The following is a 20,078-nucleotide window of genomic DNA, read 5'->3' as shown; positions in this document are numbered from 1 at the left end:
AAAAGTGACGTGCTGTGAATACTTTGCGGATGCACTGTACAATAGATTAGATGGCTTCTGGCGAAGTTTATGTAGTATGGAATACGGATTGTAGTTTTCAGTGAGGTAGGCACCAGTGTGAATCATTCAGTACTCTCTATAAGTGCTGTATAATATGTAGGCACTGTATAAATAACATTTAATAAACAAGGCTAATTCAATAAGTAAGGTAACAAGACCACTCATGTGTATAGTTGTCTATTTCAGTCTAATTTCCCACCAGGCCAGAGCAGGTAGACTACTTCGAGGTGTGTAGTGTGATCAGATTTCTGCGTCTAAGGGCACATCAGCAGCTGGAATTCAGACGTCCAAGATGAGCAGCGATTCGTCAGCAATATCACTAACTGGATTGCGTCTGTCCTCCTGAATCAGACCTTCAGTGTGGCACAAATGGTCATCTGTAGTGGAAGTGCTTGGCCAGTCGGATTGCTGCTCATCCTGAACGTCTGTCCTCAGGGCCGGATTTACCGCTGCCCATCCTAGGCGGCCGCCAAGTCCCCGGCGGGACCCAAGGGGCCTGTGGCTGGGCTCCCCTGAAATCTGGCCCTGGAAAAGTACCTTTTGGCTGCGCTGTTTGTTTTGAGCGCACCATCCGGAAAGAGGACGCACACATGGGCAATCTGTAAGCAGCAGCAGGGGGGAGGAGGAAGGAAAGGGCGGAGGGGAGGAGGCGGAGTTGCAGGAAAAGGCCGGCTCTATCATTAGACAGGGTATAGAGCGCCGGTGAGTCACATGTTACTGCTATGTATCCCCTCTCCCTGCGCTATCAGGAGGCACTGCTCCGTAATGCGATGTGACGTCATCACGTCACACCGCAATTTACACTGACCGAGGCAGAGGAACAGCCACTCGAGGAGCCATGGAGGTCAGAGTCGCTAACACAAATGTCCCCGGCAGGTAAGTTTGGTGGGGAGGGGTGAAAGGTGCTGTGAGGGAATGGGAAGGGGTTGAGCTGTGAGGGGTGGGGATCAGTACTGAGAAAGGAAGGGGGGGGTCTCCGTCTCTGCTAAAGTAGTCTGGGCTTTGAGGGCAGAGGAGTCTGTGTTGTCAGTGGAGGTGGTATCTGTGGGAAGGGGGGGTCTGTGCTGAGAGGGTTTTGGGGTCTGTACTGAGAGATGAGGGGGGGGGGTCTGTGCTGGGATGTGAGGGAGGTCTGTGCTGAGAGGTGAGGGGGGGTCTGTGCTGAGAGGAGGGGGTCTGTACTGAGAGATGAGGGGGTCTGTACTGAGAGATGAGGGGGGGGTCTGTGCTGGGATGTGAGGGAGGTCTGTGCTGAGAGGTGACGGGGGGTCTGTACTGAGAGGTGACAGGGGGTCTGTGCTGAGGTGAGGGGGGGTCTGTGCTGAGAGCTGAGAGGTGAGGGGGGGTCTGTGCTGAGAGGTGAGGGGGGGGGTCTGTGCTGGGAGGTGAGGGAGCTCTGTGCTGAGAGGAGAGAGGGTTCTGTGCTGAGAGGGGCCCCAAAACCGGTATTTTGCCTAGGGCCCCCTGAGGTCTAAATCCGGCTCTGTCTGTCCTGCTGTTATTATGGGTACTGCACCAAACCCAAACCTTTTCTGTGACATGACGTTATTATTACCACCGTACATCTGGCGATGAATCTCAGCTGCTGATGTGCCCTTTAGGGACATAAATCTGATCACACTACGCACCTCAATGTGTGACCCTGGTATACAGGTGAACTTGGACAAACTCACAAAAAATACACTTTTATTAAATTCTTCCCATATTACGTTTACGCAATTAGAGCAGCCCCAGAAAATTACCTGCAAAGTAGTTCTCTCAAGTATCAGGATAACATACGTTAGGACAGACTCTGACACCCGGCTCAGTGAGCAAGATAACTTTGTAAAAAAAAAATTTAAAATCTATTTTTATAAAGATTCAAAAATGATTGCAAGGATGATGTTTTCTTTCAGCTCTCCAAACGATCTTGCAATTTATTTCTGATTCCATGATAATTGTCTTGTTAAATATGTTACTGTGTGTGTGTGTGAAAAAGTAAATGTTTGGCATTTGCCATTCTGTTAGAGGAAACATACGAGTGATTAAAGACAAAGTCATTTGTCAAATTAAAGAATATATTAAAATTAAAAAAAAGAAAAAAAAGAAAAATGAAGCAGAAACATATTGTCCTTGGAATGTGCGTCAGGATATATGGCGATGGTTTATTATGCAGGGAGAGGCTGTCGTCTCTGCATATTTATGACTTCTAATTAATTCATCCACTCATAGCTCTGGCAGCTCCTGTGTTTCCTTAGCTTAGAGGAGAAGCAGTACAGTAAGCTGGGATATATCGCCAGAAATTACCATGATAACGGTAAGGAGACGTACAGAAGTTTGTCAGGTGGAAAAGTTGAAGATGCAGGAGGTGCAAACAATTAACATTTATAATGCACATAGGCTCTGATTCAGACCCGCTCGCTACCGGAGGCAGCTCGCAGATCTGATGGCGTTTTTTATTTTTGAGTTCGGCATCTAGGCCGCTCGCACAGCTGTGGGTGACCATCGGGCTTGTGACGAGACCCTTGTGGTAGGGTCTCGTCTCCCGCAAGCCCCAGTGAACTTCCTGCTCTAATAGAGCAGGAAATTCACTACTGACATCACTGGTGATGTCAGTAGGGCCGCCCACAAACAGCAGGCGTTCCTTTGGTCAGCCACCCCCCCTCCCCACCTACGAAACAGGGCGAGCTGTCGAACAACATCGACAGCCGCCCCGTTTTGTTGCGAACCCCAGAGTGAGTGATTTCTCGCTCGCTGCAGGGCTCGCGTGCGCACTGCCCGGCCATCGACCCGCTTGCGAGTGGGTTTGAATCAGGCCCATAGATATACTGTGCTGGAGAGTGTATCTATCTAATGAATAAACTAAGGGCCTGATTCACTACGGATCGCAATATAGCGCACGCACGCAGTTTTACTACGAGTTTGCAGGGTTGCCGACACTGAGCTCCCTCCTTCCGGGAGGGAGCTGTCCGGCAACCACATGGGGGAGTATCGCTGCAAAAATGGGGCGTGTCGCTGGGGGAAAGGGGGCGTGGTTCAGAGGATGACACGTCTTTGGGGGCGGTGCATGGGGCGTGACAGCGCGAATCGCGTCATCGGCCCCCCGCTGCCGGGGTTAATGCAGGTGAGTCGCTGGGGCCGGGAGACTTGCCTGCCTTTCCGGGGGGCCGGGAGCGGCACCCGATTTTCGGGAGGCTCCCGGCCGAATCGGGAGGGTAGGTAAGTATGGTTTATGATAATCCATAGCGATAGCAATGCCGCCACAGCACTACATAAGGACGCCCACTTCACCTACACGCACATCCATAATGTTTAGCAAGACCGCGAAAACATTAATACAATCAAATACCATCGAAGCCACACGCACAGTTAAAGCAGCGCACGCTATGAGGCCTCAGGTTGCATATGGTATCGCAGGGGCTAATTTATGCACGCCCCTGCAACGCCGCTGAAACTCCTGCATTCCGCCGCCCCCCCATCACCACCCACAAACGGCGCTTCCTGTCAATCACTCTGCGATGGGTCTGCACAGTCACTGCGACTGCAGACCCGATCGCAGTGGCCGGTTGGCGCACAGGCACTGCGATTCATATGCATACGCAGAACGCAACAATCGTCTGATTGCATGCGTATAAGCAACTGCGTTCCTTGCTGAATGAGGCCCTAAAATAGACATGGGATGTAATATGCATGCCATTATGGTAAAAGAAATCTAAAAAAAAAAATCAGAGAGCAAAGCAAGGGTCTCATTTATCAACGAGTTTTATCATTCACAACAAGTGATAAAACTTGTGTATGATAATGGAGCTCCAGCCAATCAGCTCCCAACTGTCACCTGTTTGAGAAATGACAGTTGTGAGCTGATTGGCTGGAGCACCATTTATAATACGCAGCGAGTTTTATTACTATCATTTGAAAAGCGATCACTGAAGAGCACCAATCAGGGTAAGGAGGTAAAAAGATTACATGGACTTTCGCCAAGGGTCCAGTTCGATTTTGAATCGATTTTGATTGATTTAAAATCGATGAAAATTGATCAACATCGATGTTGTTTTTTTCGGTCTAAATCACACAATGATACTTAAAAAAAACAAATCAAATATGGTCTGTTAGTAAATGTTAAATTGAACAAAAAAATCGATATTACAGGCATTGTAAGGCAGGCGAGGCGGGGCTACGATGACGTGATTGAGCGAGAATCGCGTCATCGGCCCCCTTGGGTTGCCCACTACCGCTCGATAAGTGGGTACAACCAGGGGGGCGCGGGGGGCAGCAGCCAAACAGGGAGAGTTGTCTTCTCTTGCAGGGGGCCAGCAGCGGCACCCGATTTTCGGGAGGCTCCCGACCGAACCGGGAGAGTGGGCAACCATGCCCCTGGGGTAAAATTCGGAGTCATACGCTATGCCTTTATTCATGCAAGCGGCCAATGTTTTTCACCTGTGCATGCTACTGAGTCGTGCCGTGCATTCATCCAAGTTTTGTACGTATAGAGCCGCAGTGCAGATTTGGGCGTCCGGCAATAGAAATGTAAGATGCATTCCTGGGTGGTGAGCGGGAGTTAAAGGGTGTGGCTAAAAAGACGCTCAGGGATGTTGCACATTATGGGAGTGCAGTGGCGGGCTGGGCCGGGGGGCAGGGTGCCATATGCCCCCGGGCCGGTAGACTTTTGCCTCAGTAAGGGCTGGTATCACTAGTGCACAGGAATGACTGACGGCCCGGTGACAGGCAGAAAGTGCTCTCAGTCGCTCCGACTATAGCAGCATCAGACCGGCTGGGCAGCATTCTCTGCCTGTTACTGGGCTGTCTGTCACCCTATGTAGCTTGTGGCTGCACACTGAGCAGCGCTCCTTCCGAGGCCGCTCCACTGCAGGCGCTGTGCACCAACCTCTCTGTGTTCTCTGGGGGTCATTCAGACCCGCTCGCGAGCGAAGGACGCTTGCAAGCGGGTCGATGTTGGGCGAATGCGCACGACAGAGGGAGCTCCGTCGTGCGCATGCGCGAGACCCGTCGAGCGACGAGGAATACGTCGCTCGGGGTCTCGCACCAAAGGGGGCATGCTGTCGATGGTGACTGACAGCACGCCCCCTTTGGTGGGCGTGCCAGGGGCGTGGCTGCCAGACGGAGGCGTTCCCATGGGAACGCCTACCGTCTGAGTCCGGCCCCACTGACATCAGTAATGATGTCAGTGGGAGTGATTTTGGCTCTGATAGAGCCAAAATCACTCCTGGGCTTGCGGCAGCAAGACCCTACCGCAGGGTCTCGTCGCAAGCCCGATGGTCGCGATGGTCTTTGACCGTCGCGACCATCATCATGGACGCTCACATAAGCTGTGGGTGGTAACCCACTGCTATGCTAGCGTCCAAAAGGCCGCTCCACATTTAAATAGGACGGCCCTGATTCAGAACGAGCGCTCCGGTCAGAGCGTTCAGCTCTGAATCAGGCCCTCTGTCCCTTCCCTCGGGCTCCTTCTTCCTCCCGGCTAAGGCTCCGCCCCCTCACCGGAAGGCCCCGCCCCCTCTCCTACCCTGACTGACTATATTAATCCATCACCTCCTGTCCCTGCTGAAGACCCCGCCCCCTCACCCCGAGTCTCCGCCCTTTCTTTAGTCTATCCTGTCTGTGTCATCTCTTCCTGTACCCTGGAGCTCCGCAGGGACCAGAGCTGTACATGTTTACATGATATTTGAGAGGGAAGGGGGGGTGTTGGAATACTTATGCAATGGGGGGCTGTAGTTATTTTTATCTTTGGGGGGAGGGGGAGTTTTAATACTGTTGGTGCTGGGGGTGATGTAATAATGTGTGTGAATGTGGGGGGGGTATTATCATTGTGTGTGAGGGCTACTGTATATTCATAATACCTGTGTTATAAGTGGGTCACTGATGATATCTGCATAATCTGGTGATTACTGCGTTATCTGGCAGCCATTACAACGCTCCCTGATCAGGTGGTCACTGAGAATGTCCCTGCATTATATGGCAGTCACTGCGACGCTCCCTGATCTGATGGTTCCTGCGAACCTCTCTACATTATATGGCAGTCACTGCGACACTCCCTGATCTGATGGTCCCTGTGAACCTCTCTGCATTATATGGCAGTCACTGCAACGCTCCCTGATCTGATTGTCCCTGCGAACCTCTCTGCATTATATGGCAGTCACTGCGATGCTCCCTGATCTGATGGTCCCTGCGAACCTCTCTGCATTATATGGCAGTCATTGCGACGCTCCCTAATATGATGGTCCCTGCAAACCTCTCTGCATTATATGGCAGTCACTGCGACGCTCCCTAATCTGATGGTCCCTGCGAACCTCTCTGCATTATATGGCAGTCACTGCGACACTCCCTGATCTGATGGTCCCTGTGAACCTCTCTGCATTATATGGCAGTCACTGCGACACTCCCTGATCTGATGGTCCCTGTGAACCTCTCTGCATTATATGGCAGTCACTGCGACACTCCCTGATCTGATGGTTACTGCAAACCTCTCTGCATTATATGGCAGTCACTGCGACGCTCCCTGATCTGATGGTCCCTGCGAACCTCTCTGCATTATATGGCAGTCACTGCGACACTCCCTGATCTGATGGTCCCTGCGAACCTCTCTGCATTATATGGCAGTCACTGCGATGCTCCCTAATCTGATGGTTACTGCAAACCTCTCTGCATTATATGGCAGTCACTGCGACACTCCCTGATCTGATGGTCCCTGCGAACCTCTCTGCATTATATGGCAGTCACTGCGGCACTCCCTGATCTGATGGTCCCTGCGAACCTCTCTGCATTATATGACAGTCACTGCGATGCTCCCTAATCTGGCTGTCACTGCAAACCTCTCTACATTATTTAAAGCACACCCACATTAGGCACACCTTACTTACAGAGGCTATTATCATGTGTCTTTTCTCCATTGCAATGCGCTGGTGGAGAAATCGGGCCACTTACTTGTGTCTGCCCCCCAGGCCAAAAGTTGCCAGCCAGCCCCTGTGGGAATGTCACTAAAAAGGTTGCGTACAGAGATGCGCATCCGCTCACATAGGGCCTACTCACAATGAGAAACTGCACCTGCCATAGGTCTGGTGCACATTTCGATGGTGCGACCGATGGCGTTCACAGACATGTAGCGTCGGCTGTGCTGCAGATATATTGGGGCATCGTGCTATGTGTACGGGCGGTCAGTCATCGTGCTGTGTGTATGGGCAGTCAGTCATCGTACTGTGTGTATGGGCCGTCAGTCATCGTGCTGTGTGTGCGGGCGGTCAGTCATCGTACTGTGTGCGCGGGCAGTCAGTCATCGTACTGTGTGTACGGGTGGTCAGTCATCGTGCTGTGTGTGCGGGTGGTCAGTCATCGTGCTGTGTGTGCGGGTGGTCAGTCATCGTGCTGTGTGTACGGGCGGTCAGTCATCGTGCTGTGTGTACGGGCGGTCAGTCATCGTGCTGTGTGTACGGGCGGTCAGTCATCGTGCTGTGTGCACGGGCGGTCAGTCATCGTGCTGTGTGTATGGGCGGTCAGTCATCGTACTGTGTGTATGGGCCATCAGTCATCGTGCTGTGTGTACGGGCGGTCAGTCATCGTACTGTGTGTGCGGGCGGTCAGTCATTGTGCTGTGTGTACGGGCGGTCAGTCATCGTGCTGTGTGCACGGGCGGTCAGTCATCGTGCTGTGTGTATGGGCGGTCAGTCATCGTACTGTGTGTATGGGCAGTCAGCCATCATACTGTGTGTACGGGTGGTCAGTCATCGTGCTGTGTGTACGGGCGGTCAGTCATTGTGCTGTGTTTACGGGCGGTCAGTCATCGTGCTGTGTGCACGGGCGGTCAGTCATTGCGCTGTTTGTATGGGCGGTCAGTCATTGTGCTGTGTGTACAGGAGGACAGTCATCGTGCTGTGTGTACGGGCGGTCAGTCATCGTACTGTGTGTATGGGCAGTCAGTCATCGTGCTGTGTGCATGGGCGGTCAGTCATCGCGCTGTTTGTATGGGCGGTCAGTCATCGTGCTGTGTGTATGGGCGGTCAGTCATCGTGCTGTGTGTACGGGCGGTCAGTCACCGTGCTCTTTGTACAGGCGGTTCAGTGTGTATGTGAACAACCATCATCTGCAGATATATGTGTTAGGTGTGTACCCAACTCTAGGCGCATGTGCAGTTTACCAATAATCAGTCAACTGCGAAAATATCGGCATAGCGTACATCCCTAAGGGCCTGATTCACTACCGTACGCAACTGCGTATGCAATACCGATCACGCACGCAGTTCAACTGCGATTGTATGCTAATACATTGCGATCGCTGTTCCCCGCAGCACTGTATAAGGACGCCCACTTTTCTCAGCACACATACATAAAGTTTGGCAAGACTGCAAAGCCATCGGTACAATCGCAGCCTCACGCACACTGGCACAAGCTCTGACCTTACTCAGGAATTGCTAACTTCCACACACGCCATCAGGCCTCAGGCTGCGTATTGTATCGCAGTGGATAATTTATGCACACCCCTGCAACAGCGTTGAAACACACTGGCACGCCTGCGTTCGCCCGACCACCCCCCTCCACAAACGGCACTTCCTGTCAATCAATCTGACACACCTTGATAAAGATCCATATAGGATCGAAACGGCGTTGGTGCTGTGACTACTGGGCATATTTAAAGTTTAACTACAGGGACCCTGGAATAGCCTTGGAGATATATGAAGTTTTTTTCTTATTTGGATTTAAGGGCCTGATTCAGAGCCGGATGCTATTTGCGGACGGTCGTTCAGGAAAAGGGGGTGGCTATTCAAATGAACCGTTCGCTCTTTGCGGTCTGTTGACGCCTCCATGTCTGAACGAGCGAACAAAACTTGCGGTCGTTGTTTGGATAACTACGCCCCCTGGCCGCTCGCATCATACGTCATGTCCGCTATTTATTTGATTAATCGAGTACATCGACCAGCGTATGAACTGCTCGCTATTCTTGTGGTTGGTTTTTCCTACCACAATCTTGCGAGCAGTTCTGACTATAAAATAACCCAGTGACGTGGTCAATGACGCTGCTGTATTAATTATGCACACCCATAAAACGCCCGTTTTGACCTTTAAGCACGCCTGCGTTCTGAATTCCACTCCCCGTTTTCAAGCACCTTCCCCTGTTACCACCCACATACGCCTCCTCCTGTCACTCAAAATAGCAGGCATTCGCTATATAGCGAACAAACGATTTTCGGCCGCACTGACTGGTTCGCGCATGCGTATTAAAATCCGTACGCATGCGCAGTCGGGCAAACATCGCTCGGAACGAACGAGCGGCCGCTTACGAGCGGCTCTGAATCAGGCCCTAAGTCCGGACCTTACCTCCTATAAGGTATCACTTGTATATCACCTAATGCTTTGGATCCTGTTACTCGATCTGTGTCAAAAGTTTTGTCCTAAAGACGTTTTGAACTTATATTTTTAATTTTTGTGCAATAAATGTTGTTGTTTTTTTGAAATCTTCGTGTGTGATAAGATCCTCTATAAGTATAAAGAAACCTTGATGTGTGGATCCCAATCACTGGAGATGTGAGTTTGGGGTACGCCTCATATGATTTATTTTGTGTGATCATTTAAAGGTGATTTCCTTCCAAAGAAACCTTGATGTGTTCTGTTGCCGTACCATTTGTGTGAGTCATTGGTACGCTAAAATTTTGGAAGATATTGGTGGCGAGTCCCTTTCACTTTCTCTCTTGGGAACTATACAAACACCATTTCCACGATCAACACAAAAAAGGGGATATACTAATCGATTTATCAGTACTTCACATTTTGTGCCTTTTTCTTTTCTTTTTTCCCCGCGTATTCATCTCTCCTGTTACGGAGTAATTTTGAGAAGAGACAAAGGTACCATCTACATTGATCATTTGGACATTTCCTTTGAATTTTGGATTGTGAGCATCCATCTATTTGGAATTATTTGTATGTATCGCCTTTGATCTCCCTTTCCTATTTTTATTCTATATTACTGTATTACCTGATTGGGCAGGATTTTGGTGAGTGGGATTGGGCAGATACTGTGTGTGCGCCGGAGTTCAACTTAAATTACTTTTTTGAATGACCTACTTGCTGCCAAATCCAAGGGCCACTACTCTCTGCTCATTCTCCTTGACCTCTCTGCTGCATTTGACACTGTAGACCACCCTCTACTGCTGCAAATCCTTTACTTTCTTGGTTTACGTGGCACTGCCCTCTCCTGGCTTTCCTCCTACCTCTCTGATCGTTCCTTCTCCGTGTCCTCTCATGTCTCCTCATCCCTCCCACTTCCACTAACAGTAGGTATTCCCCAAGGTTCTGTTCTTGGACCTCTCCTATGCTCCCTATATATGTCCTATTTAGGTGAACTCATCAACTGTTTCGACCTCCAATATCATCTCTATGCTGATGATACTCAAATCTACATTTCCACCCCTGACCTCTCCCCCTCTCTCCTCACCCATATCTCCAACTGTCTCCCTGCTATCTATTCCTGGATGTCCCAGTGCTTTCTTAAACTTAACATGTCTAAGACTGAATTGATCATCTTCCCACCCTCTTCCATTACCTCACTTCCCACAATTTCATTATCTATTGATGGCACAATTATCTCCTCTAGCCCCAAAGTGTGCTGTCTTGGAGTTATCCTGGACTCCTCCCTCTCCTTTAAACCACACCTTCAGCACCTCTCGCAGTCCTGCCGTTTCCATCTCAAAAATATTTCAAGGATTAGACTCTTACACTGGATGCTACTAAAAACCTCATCCACTCCTGGTCATCTCCATATTAGACTACTGTAACCTTCTCCTAGCTGGCCTCCCAGTCTCCCACCTCTCTCCACTACAATCGGTCCTCAATGCTGATGGTCGGCTCATCTTCCTCTCCAGATGTTCTACATCTGCTTCCCCTCTCCTTCAAGCCCTATACTGGCTCCCCTTCCCCTTCAGATGCCAATTCAAGGTTCTTAGACTCGTCTACAAAGCCCTCACCAAATCCTCTCCCACATACATTTCTGACCTCATCTCCCTTCACACTCTCACCTGTCCACTTCACTCAACAAATGCATGCCGCCTCTCTTGCCAACTGATTACTTCCTCCCACTCCCGCCTCCAAGATATTGCCCTTGCTGCTCCCTACCTTTGGAACTCTCCCTCTCCCTATCAGACTCTCCACCTCTCTACAAATCTTCAAACGGGCTCTCAAGACCCACTACCTCATCAAGGCCTTCCAGCTCTCATCCTAACCCACTACATGCTTTCTTTCCTATCTTCCCCTTCTGTGTCACGCCTGTCTGCCCCTCCCCTTTAGAATGTAAGCTCTCACGAGCAGGGACCTCTTTCCTCATGTGCTTCTCCTTACACTTTCTTCTACTCCTTACTCCCCACAAGGGCACCTAACACATGATTGCTAACTCCCCGCTGCTTATTGTGAGTGTTTAATCGCTATTGCACTTGCAGCAATGTATATAAATTGTGCCCTTGTCCTGCACTGTAATGTACTGTAAGTTACTTGTTTCTTGTTCACTTATTAGTTTATGTACTCTGTAAGGTGCTGCCAACACTTGTGGTGCCATATAAAGAATAATTATAATAATAATAGTGAATCCAGCCCTAAGATAGGCACATAATCCGTCTCTGCTTCCGAGTATCAATTGGTGGCCGTGCTTTATTCGGATTTAATAAAGAAAAAGTTTTACTGTTAGTTTTTTTAATTATTATTATTTCGCTTTACAATGTACCGTATCAGTTGTAAGAATTGGCTAATAAGAAAATAAAATAGGAGAAATGTTAGACTGGCGTACATGTACAGGTATTACACCCCCTAAATAAATGTACCAATGTAACGTTGTCCAAGAACCATCAACCAAGATGGACCAAATTTAAATATAGCTTTAAATTCAGAATCAATGTGACTTCTATACTGTGCTCTTATCAATGTATTTTCGCAACGCTTAACTGTTTTTGGGCCACAACTTATTACATCAATACAAAATCAATTTTGTCGCACAGAAGAATGTGTTTTGTAGCAGGACTCATTTCAGACGCTGATCTACAAAGTAACTTTGCTACAGCGGCAAAATGTATGTACACAACAGCCAATTACGTACATGTTTATAGTACCTACCTTGTGTAGCTGAAAAGATGAACTGAAAAAAAACAAACAAAGTTCCGTACAAATAGGGATGAATACTGGTTCTTACGCAGGTCCCCAGCAGTGCTCCTAGCTGCTAAAGACACTTATAAGCTATTCCCCATTAGCAGGATGATGTATGACAAGAGTCCACACTTTTTCTTGACACCTTGATGTGATCATGTGACCTGTTGGTGCTTGTTAATGACAAGAGTTGTCCCAAACAGCTGCTGAATATATGAATGCTATCACCAGCAGGATCTGTGTAGGTACGACATTGTGTGACTGTACGCTGGGGAGCTATATTACAAGGGGAGACCCTAAACCCATAGTGTGGAAAATGAGGGCCGTGGCTGCTATACTTTTGGGACAGTGGTGACTCCAGCTGACATACTTGGGGGGCTGGTTGCTATACTGTGGGGGATGAAGACCCTGATCTCTTGGGTGAAGGAGGCCCAGACTGTGATTATAGGAGTATGCTGTATTATGGGGGACACTTGCTGCTATTTGGAAAGAAGTGGGGTCCTGGTTTGCTGTACTGTATGTGAACACTGGCCTGTATACTGTAGGAGGGTTACAGGCTGGTATAGTGCGGGGGGCAATAGTTCTAGTCTAATGTTCACGCACTGAGCCTGATTCACTAAAGATTGCAACTGCGATTGCAATAGCGATTATGCACGTAGTTCAACTGCGATAGTATGCTATTCCATTGCGATCGCTATGCCGTTGCAGCACTACACAAGGACGCCCACTTTACCTTATCCACATCCGTCATGTTTAGCAAGACTGCAAAACCATCGGTGCAATTGACCACCATCGCAGCCTCGCGCACACTTGCACAAGCTCTGACCTTACTCTGAAATTGCCAACTTCAGCGCACGCTGTAATGGCTCAGGCTGCGTAGGGCAATGGATAATTTATGTATGCCCATGCAACGGCGTTCAAACGCACTGGCACACCTGCGTTTCGCCGCCCCCCCCCAAATGCAATTTCCTGTCAGTCACTTTGGGTCTGCTTAGTCTCCGCGTTCACAGTCCCCATCGCTGTGGCCGGTCCTCTCATGCACACTACGATGCATACGCAGCAATCGGCCGATTTCATGCATATTAGCAACTACGATCCAAGCTGAGTCAGGGCCACTGTCTGGTTACCTGGTCACACTATGTAGGACATTTGGCCATTTCAGGATTCTACCTTCTTAAGGAATTTGTCCAGAACTGAAATACACATTTTTGCCACTTAAAGTATTGGGAGACATGTAAGTTGGAGGTACCTAGTTGAAATGTTGAATAAACGTGGACTTACCTGTACAGAAATGGGGTGGTCTAATGGGCTACAGAGTGGCGCAATCAATTTGACTGTAAGCAGTTACGTAGTATATTGGTCAAGGCAAGACTGATATGTTATTTGAACAAAAGGATTCTAAAAATGTACATACAATATGCTGCTAGACTATTATTGTCAGGATATGTTATTTAAAACTTTGGTTGACTTTATCTATTCTTAAGATGCCTTAAGTTGGTCATGCGCTGGCTGAGGAACCATATCACTTTCAGCGCCACTGGGTTTCGTTAACGCAGTCAAAAGGCGACCGCAGACAGAAGTCTGTAGGAGCCATTAGAGGTCATTTTCTCATCACATTTGAATAATGCCCAATAGTGACCCTATCAGTTTCTGTAAAATCATTATTGTGCAGCCAGAGGCTGTGCATTTTACTAATTCAGGCCCCATTCCCAGCATCAGAGTCTATAGACAGCGTTGGTAGAATGTGCGTTGAGTACATTGAGTAGGGGCTATCTTAGCTTCTACTCATTGCATACAGTATGTTATAGTCATTTGTACAGAAGACTTGGGGATACAGTATGTGAAGCTGATGGATAAGAATTCTGAGTTCTCAACTGAAATGCCGGTTACCCGCCCGGAAAGAGACAAATGACAGATACACACACATAACACGGGAGTCTGCAAAGAAACATCACCATCCTTCTACGTAGAGTTTTCTTTCTGTTATATTATAACACTTTATACATTTGTTGCCAATATTCACAAGTATTTTTTTTTTTTATCTTTTTGCAAAAAGAAACCAAAAATATTCCCCGATAAATCAAATGAATTTTCAGTGATGAGCCATAAGGTGCCCCAACGGAAATGCAGCCTCCCCCCCCCAATCCCCTCCCACACACAGGAATGCAGAATGTGAAATCCCAGAATGCATTGCTTTGACGCACAGCTTGGAAGCTCTTTTAGGACCGTTTTTGTTTTTTTCTGTTCTCCGGCCTCACGTGTCTCTGTTAGAAATAGGTGAATGGACAAACATACGCCAGGACAAAGACACACTTGGGGGCAGGTCCGTTATTTTGTTCTTTGGGTGGGGGTAGGTGGGTTTGGGGGGAAAACAAGTGGAGTCGCCCTTGCTGGATGCCGTTTCGGTGAGAGATAAGTGATTTTTTTTTTGGAGGGGGAATCTAATGAATTATAAACCCCGGTTGGAAGAAACATTTGGGCAACAGAAGCTTTGATCATTTTGCTAAACCTAAGAATCCTTCAATCGCCACACAGTGCAAATTACAAACATTAACAGCCCGTGAGGATCGAGTCCATTTGCATGTCAGTATTAACGCAATGAGTAGTAAGAGCGGACACAGGGGCTTGCAATCAGTGATAGGACCATGCAGACAGACAGCTAACAGTCAGACAATACTCAAGGCCCTTTTCTCCCCTTCCTATTCATCTATGAAAGGGGAACAGGGTCTGTATAATACCCACAAGAATGTCACGGACACTGGTGATGAATGACAGGCATATGAAACTAGAAGGGACTGTGCATTATCCCTTACGTATCCCAATGTTCTCATATTTTATTTTCTAGTTGCATACTCTCCCTGCTGTCCCTGATATGGTGGGCACAATATCCTTTGCCTAACCAACACCCATCTTTCCAATCAATAGCTATGGATCTCCAGATCGATGACTTTATGCCACAATAGAAAGCAGCCTCCATTAAGCTCTTGAGATGTCCACAAAGTGGGTCTGGAGGGCAGGAGATGCAGGTTCAAAACTTGGGACAACCCATCGAACCTCAATTATACTGTACGTGCCTTTTTTTTTGTAGGCTGGAGATCCACAAGGTATCCTAGTAAATGACGAAGAAGACCTTATCCAGTAGGATACCTACTGTACTATTTTTCCACAATCAGTTCATGTTTTCCTTGTATATTTCCAAACACGACTTAAGTTGTAGAGTTGCAGTCATCTGACGTCCACTGTCCTTCAAATACGGTATAAAATCCACGTATACTAAACTGGAAGTATTGGCGTTCATTTTGGTGAGACGGTGAGGGGTTAGGCGTAATGTACACAGTAACGTCGAACTGGACGCAGGGCTAAGCAGAGGAGAGGACTCGGAACATTTCGAGGTGTTTGGAGAAGATCCCTTGATGACTGGGAATGAGGTACGTAGGGCAACTACGTTGAAACTTCCTCCCAGAGCTGAAGTGGTCTGTAGCTGCTTCAGCACTGCGAGGGGCAAAAAAAATGGTAAATGTCTTCTAAAACACTAACGAGGTTCAATTTTATTTGAGGTCACGGTCTTCTCTCTCTGCCACTGTAATATCCTTCCATGCGTATCCTTAATTGTATCCAGGCTTCACAATTCTGTCAGTCCCACTCAATGTCCCTTAGTCATCGACTGTCATTGGTCAAAACCACCTCTCTCTCTCCCTTCACCATCTAGAAGGCTCAAAAAGTCAATGATCCTCTTTTTCGAAAATGCATAAATTTGTCCCCTCACAGTGTTGTATTCCATCTAAAAAAAAAAATAATAAGAAGTGTTTTGTTGTGTTTTTATTTTTGTTGTTTTTGTTGTTGTTGTGTTAACTTTTTTTTTCTTTCATTCCACTGCCGCTTTGAGAATTATTTCTGGATATTCAATTTTTTTTAGTTTTTTTCTTTTTAGATTGTACCTAAGAGGGAGACTAACGTGAAAGACAAGACGACGAGAAGAAGAGGAGATACTGTGTGCATCACACTGTGGTTGGGGGAAAAACCGGGTTCTGGAAGAGAAGAAAACACAATCTGAGAATATGGCAGAAAATAAAAAACAAAAAAAAACATCATAAACACATTTTCAGATAAGACGGCATCAGATTTCAGAACTTAAAAAGTTGAATTCTAGTTCACCGAGGATAGAAATTTGCCTGAAGGCATTACTGGCCTTGAAAGATGTAAAAATCAAAAGGAACACTTTGTGTGATGTTTACAATATATTTTTAGCTGCTTCAGCCTTGAAACGTTTTTGGTTTGGATTTGTTATTTTAATCTGCTGTGCATTAAATTTGTGCTTACAATTAAAGAACCAATAAAGATTTTTTTTTTTCAATCATCACGACTCATACAACAGACGGTAATTTGGACAGTATGGTATAATGTGCCCCAAATTTCTTCACTGTGAGCAGCTGCCAAACTATTGGCAATTGCAGCGATCACTTTATCGTAATTGAACGGATGTCAATCAGGGCTGGCGGACTTGCCTGAACAGATCATCAGTCGATATTCTGTATTTTGAGTTCCCCTGTGGTTGCGCAGAATGGCTGCTGGAACTGAGACGCAGGAGCCATTTTTACTGCGTACGGTCGCGGGCATACCTGTGTATGAGTTGTCACCCCCCCGTTGCCATCCACAAATGGTCCCTGCCTGCCAATCACTATGTTAATAAATCTCTTCCCGGGAGATGCCCGGTTAAGAGAAGCAGCAGGGGGCCAGTGGGGGAGGGGCCTAACGATTCACGTCATTAAGCCCCGCCCCCTTGCGGCAAAACTGCCGTGATTGGGTAAAATTTACATAGGGGGCGGGGCCAAATGCTGTGATTCATGTAGAGTCACATCTTAAGCCCCGCCCCCTTCACGGAGACCCGCGATCGCCGCGGGTATTCTCCTCATTCTGCCCACTTTACTAGGAAGTGGGTAGAATGCGGGAGAAATGCCTACCCTTCCGGGGATGCGGGGGGTTACCCGAAAAATCGGGAGCCTCCCGCGTAAAACCGGGAGGGTAGGCATATATGACTCACGCGCATGCACAGATCACTGATAATCGCTCAACTGCGTAAACAATCATCGCTATTGCGTCCATCTCTGTGTCATGCCCAGTATGCAGAGACTGGGCTGTTTTTAGTCAGATCTCTGGCAACGGTGGATGATGGTGACGTGACAGTTACATTTTTGTGGCTGATTCCGAACACAGGGCCTGATTGAGACCCGCTAGCGAGTGCATAGTGCTCACAAGCGGGTTGATGGTCCCCGACTGCGCATGCGCCGCCGGCGTGCGCATGCGCGAGACCCGTACTGCGACGGCAGCTCCATCGCAAACAGCTAGCGGCTCTGAATCAGGCCCACAGGCTAGATATTCGCATCTATTCCCGGAGGCGTAACGCAGCTGCAATTGCTCTGTATCAGCTCCTCCATGTTCAAAAAAAGCTGCAGGAGTGTTAGGCCGGGCACACACCTAAATGACCGGCAAACGTGCCGATGTTCAGGGCGACTTGACTTCACCTTGGACATCGCGTGATTGCCGGTACACACTTAAAAGATTTAATGAACGACGGAACGATCACTGTTCCGTCCTTCATTAATATGTACAACCTCACATGCGATAGATAGCGTGTGATTGGCCGCGCAGCACGGCCAATCACACGATGTCGCATGCGACCGTGGGAGCGCGCCAATCGTTATATGCCCGATTTGTCGTTCCGATTTGTCCAAATCAGGCCGATATCGTTCAGGTGTGTACCCAGCCTTATTCTATTACAAACAAAACTATATATAGTATCAGTAGCAGAGTACTTCTGATATTTCCCTTTCAGACATAATTAAATGTTATGATCTTAGGGCCTGATTCAGAGCCACTCGTAAGCGGCAGCTCGTTCGCTCCAAGCGATGTTTGGCCAACTGCGCATGCGTACGGATCGTTATACGCATGCGCGAACCAGTCAGTGCGGTCGAAATTCATGTGCTCGCAAAATAGCGAATGCCTGATAATTTGAGTGACAGGAGGAGGCGTATGTGGGTGGTAACAGGGGAAGGTGCTTGAAAACGGGGAGTGGAAAACAGAACGCAGGCGTGCTTAAAGGTCAAAATGGGCGTTTTAAGGGTGTGCATAATTAAAACAGCAGCGTCATTGACCACGTCACTGGGTTATTTAATAGCCAGAACTGCTCGCAAAATTGTGGTAGCAAAAACCAACCCCAAGAATAGCGAGCAGTTCATACCCTGGTCGATGTACTCGATTAATCTAATAAATAGCGGACATGACGTAGGATGCGAGCGGCCAGGGGGCGTAGTTTCCCAAAAAACGACCGCAAGTTTTGTTCGCTCGTTCAGACCTAGAGGCGTGAACAGACCGCAAACAGCGAACGGTTCATTTGAATAGCCACCCCTATTTTCTGGACGAGCGAGCGCTAATTGCGTCCGGCTCTGAATCAGGCCCTTAATTTTTACACTGTTTGTAATCTCTGCTTTAAAATTGTTTCTGCAATTTGTTTATGAGGCTATTTAACGTTGAGATGTCTTAATTATCTCCCAGAATCTGCCGACCTTATGCTGACACGTGAAAGAGTGGACACGGATTCGAATATTATAATTTTAATGTATAAAGGCTGGAGGATCTGAGTGCTCTTAGGCAGAATTTATTTTAACCAGGACACAGTAAATAGTACAAAGTTTCCTTACAACAAGAGAGACTCACTCTCCGTGAAACTCATTATCTGCTGTCAGGGCCACCGAAATACATGAGTACAATATTTAATATAAGATATTTAGGACTTAAGACATGTTTTTTACACTTTAGGACAGTGAAATAGAGATCGCTGTAGGAGCTTATAACACAGACAAACATATATGCCGGGGTCCAAAACTGCGATTGGCAGACATAACGCAATTTTGTCATCATATCCGCTAGATTTAAAGCGGCAATTTGTTTTAAGGCAAAACCAGGTTGGTTTTGCCTTAAAACAAATTGCTGCTTTAAAATTAGTGGCTACGTCACATAATTGCTCAGGCCATTACTATACATTTATACATACATTACTATACATTTATACATACATTACTATACATTTATACATTTTCTTCTTTTACTAGATGCACTCCTATTTATTTCATCATTCATGTTTCCGTGGCCCCGAGTAACGGTACAAGACTCCTCTTTGGACACAGGGCCTGATTCAGACCCGCTCGCAAGCACATAGCGCTCGCAAGCGGATCGATGGCTGGCCAGTGCGCACGCGCCCCGGAGCGAGCGCAAAAAGCACTCACTCCGGAGCAGGAAGTCCACTGGGGCTTGCGGCCACGAGACCCTGCCATAAGGGTCTCGTCGCAAGCCCTATGGTTGCGTTGGTCTTGACCATCGCGACCATCACCTGGCCGCTCGCATAAGCTGTGGGTGGTCACCCACAGCTATGCGAGCGGCCAGGAGGCCGCAACTTAAAAAACAAGCGCCCGCCCTGATTCTGAGCCAGCGCTCCCTTTTTTTGCGAGCGGCTCTGAATCAGGGCCACAGAGCAGGACATTTGGCAGATTTTGGCAAAGTGAGTGCAGGCAGGGCCATCTCTTCCATTGGGCTTGTTGGGCAGTTGCCCAAGGGCCCATAGCTTGTAGGGGCCCGCCAACCCACCCCCCTACAGCCGCAAGTACTCACCTCAGTCCCTGTTTCACTTCATCCGCTGGGTTCAGACCAGTCTCTCTGCATGTGTGGGAGGTCTGATGGGCATGCAGGAGGGTTTAATGTTATTGACGATTTACATTTTTTTCCCATGAATCGGTGGGTAGGGGCCCCAGTGCATTGATTTGCCCAGGGCCCACACTGCTGTTAAGACAACCCTGAGTGCAGGACAGAGTTCCTTTGATAAGTACGGAGTAGACAGTCTATAAAAGGAAT

General features: G+C 48.0%; 1 protein-coding gene across 1 annotated transcript in view; it reads right to left on the bottom strand.

Annotated features, from left to right (window-relative positions):
- Nucleotides 1–11,747: 11,747 nt before the first annotated feature.
- The window catches only part of IGLON5 (IgLON family member 5), a 145,336-nt gene continuing 137,005 nt past the window's right edge, over nt 11,748–20,078 (bottom strand). Inside the window, exon 7 of the mRNA XM_088443607.1 lies at nt 11,748–16,201. Within this exon, the coding sequence (XP_088299733.1) occupies nt 16,101–16,201 (101 nt within the window). The 3' untranslated portion in view covers nt 11,748–16,100. The remainder of the gene's footprint in view (nt 16,202–20,078) is intronic.

The sequence above is a fragment of the Taudactylus pleione genome, unplaced genomic scaffold (assembly GCF_031769625.1).
Source record: "Taudactylus pleione unplaced genomic scaffold, aTauple2 ptg000332l, whole genome shotgun sequence".
Classification (NCBI taxonomy): domain Eukaryota; kingdom Metazoa; phylum Chordata; class Amphibia; order Anura; family Myobatrachidae; genus Taudactylus; species Taudactylus pleione.
Note: the sequence above shows the minus strand (reverse complement) of the source record. Positions and strands in the feature narration are given on the sequence as shown.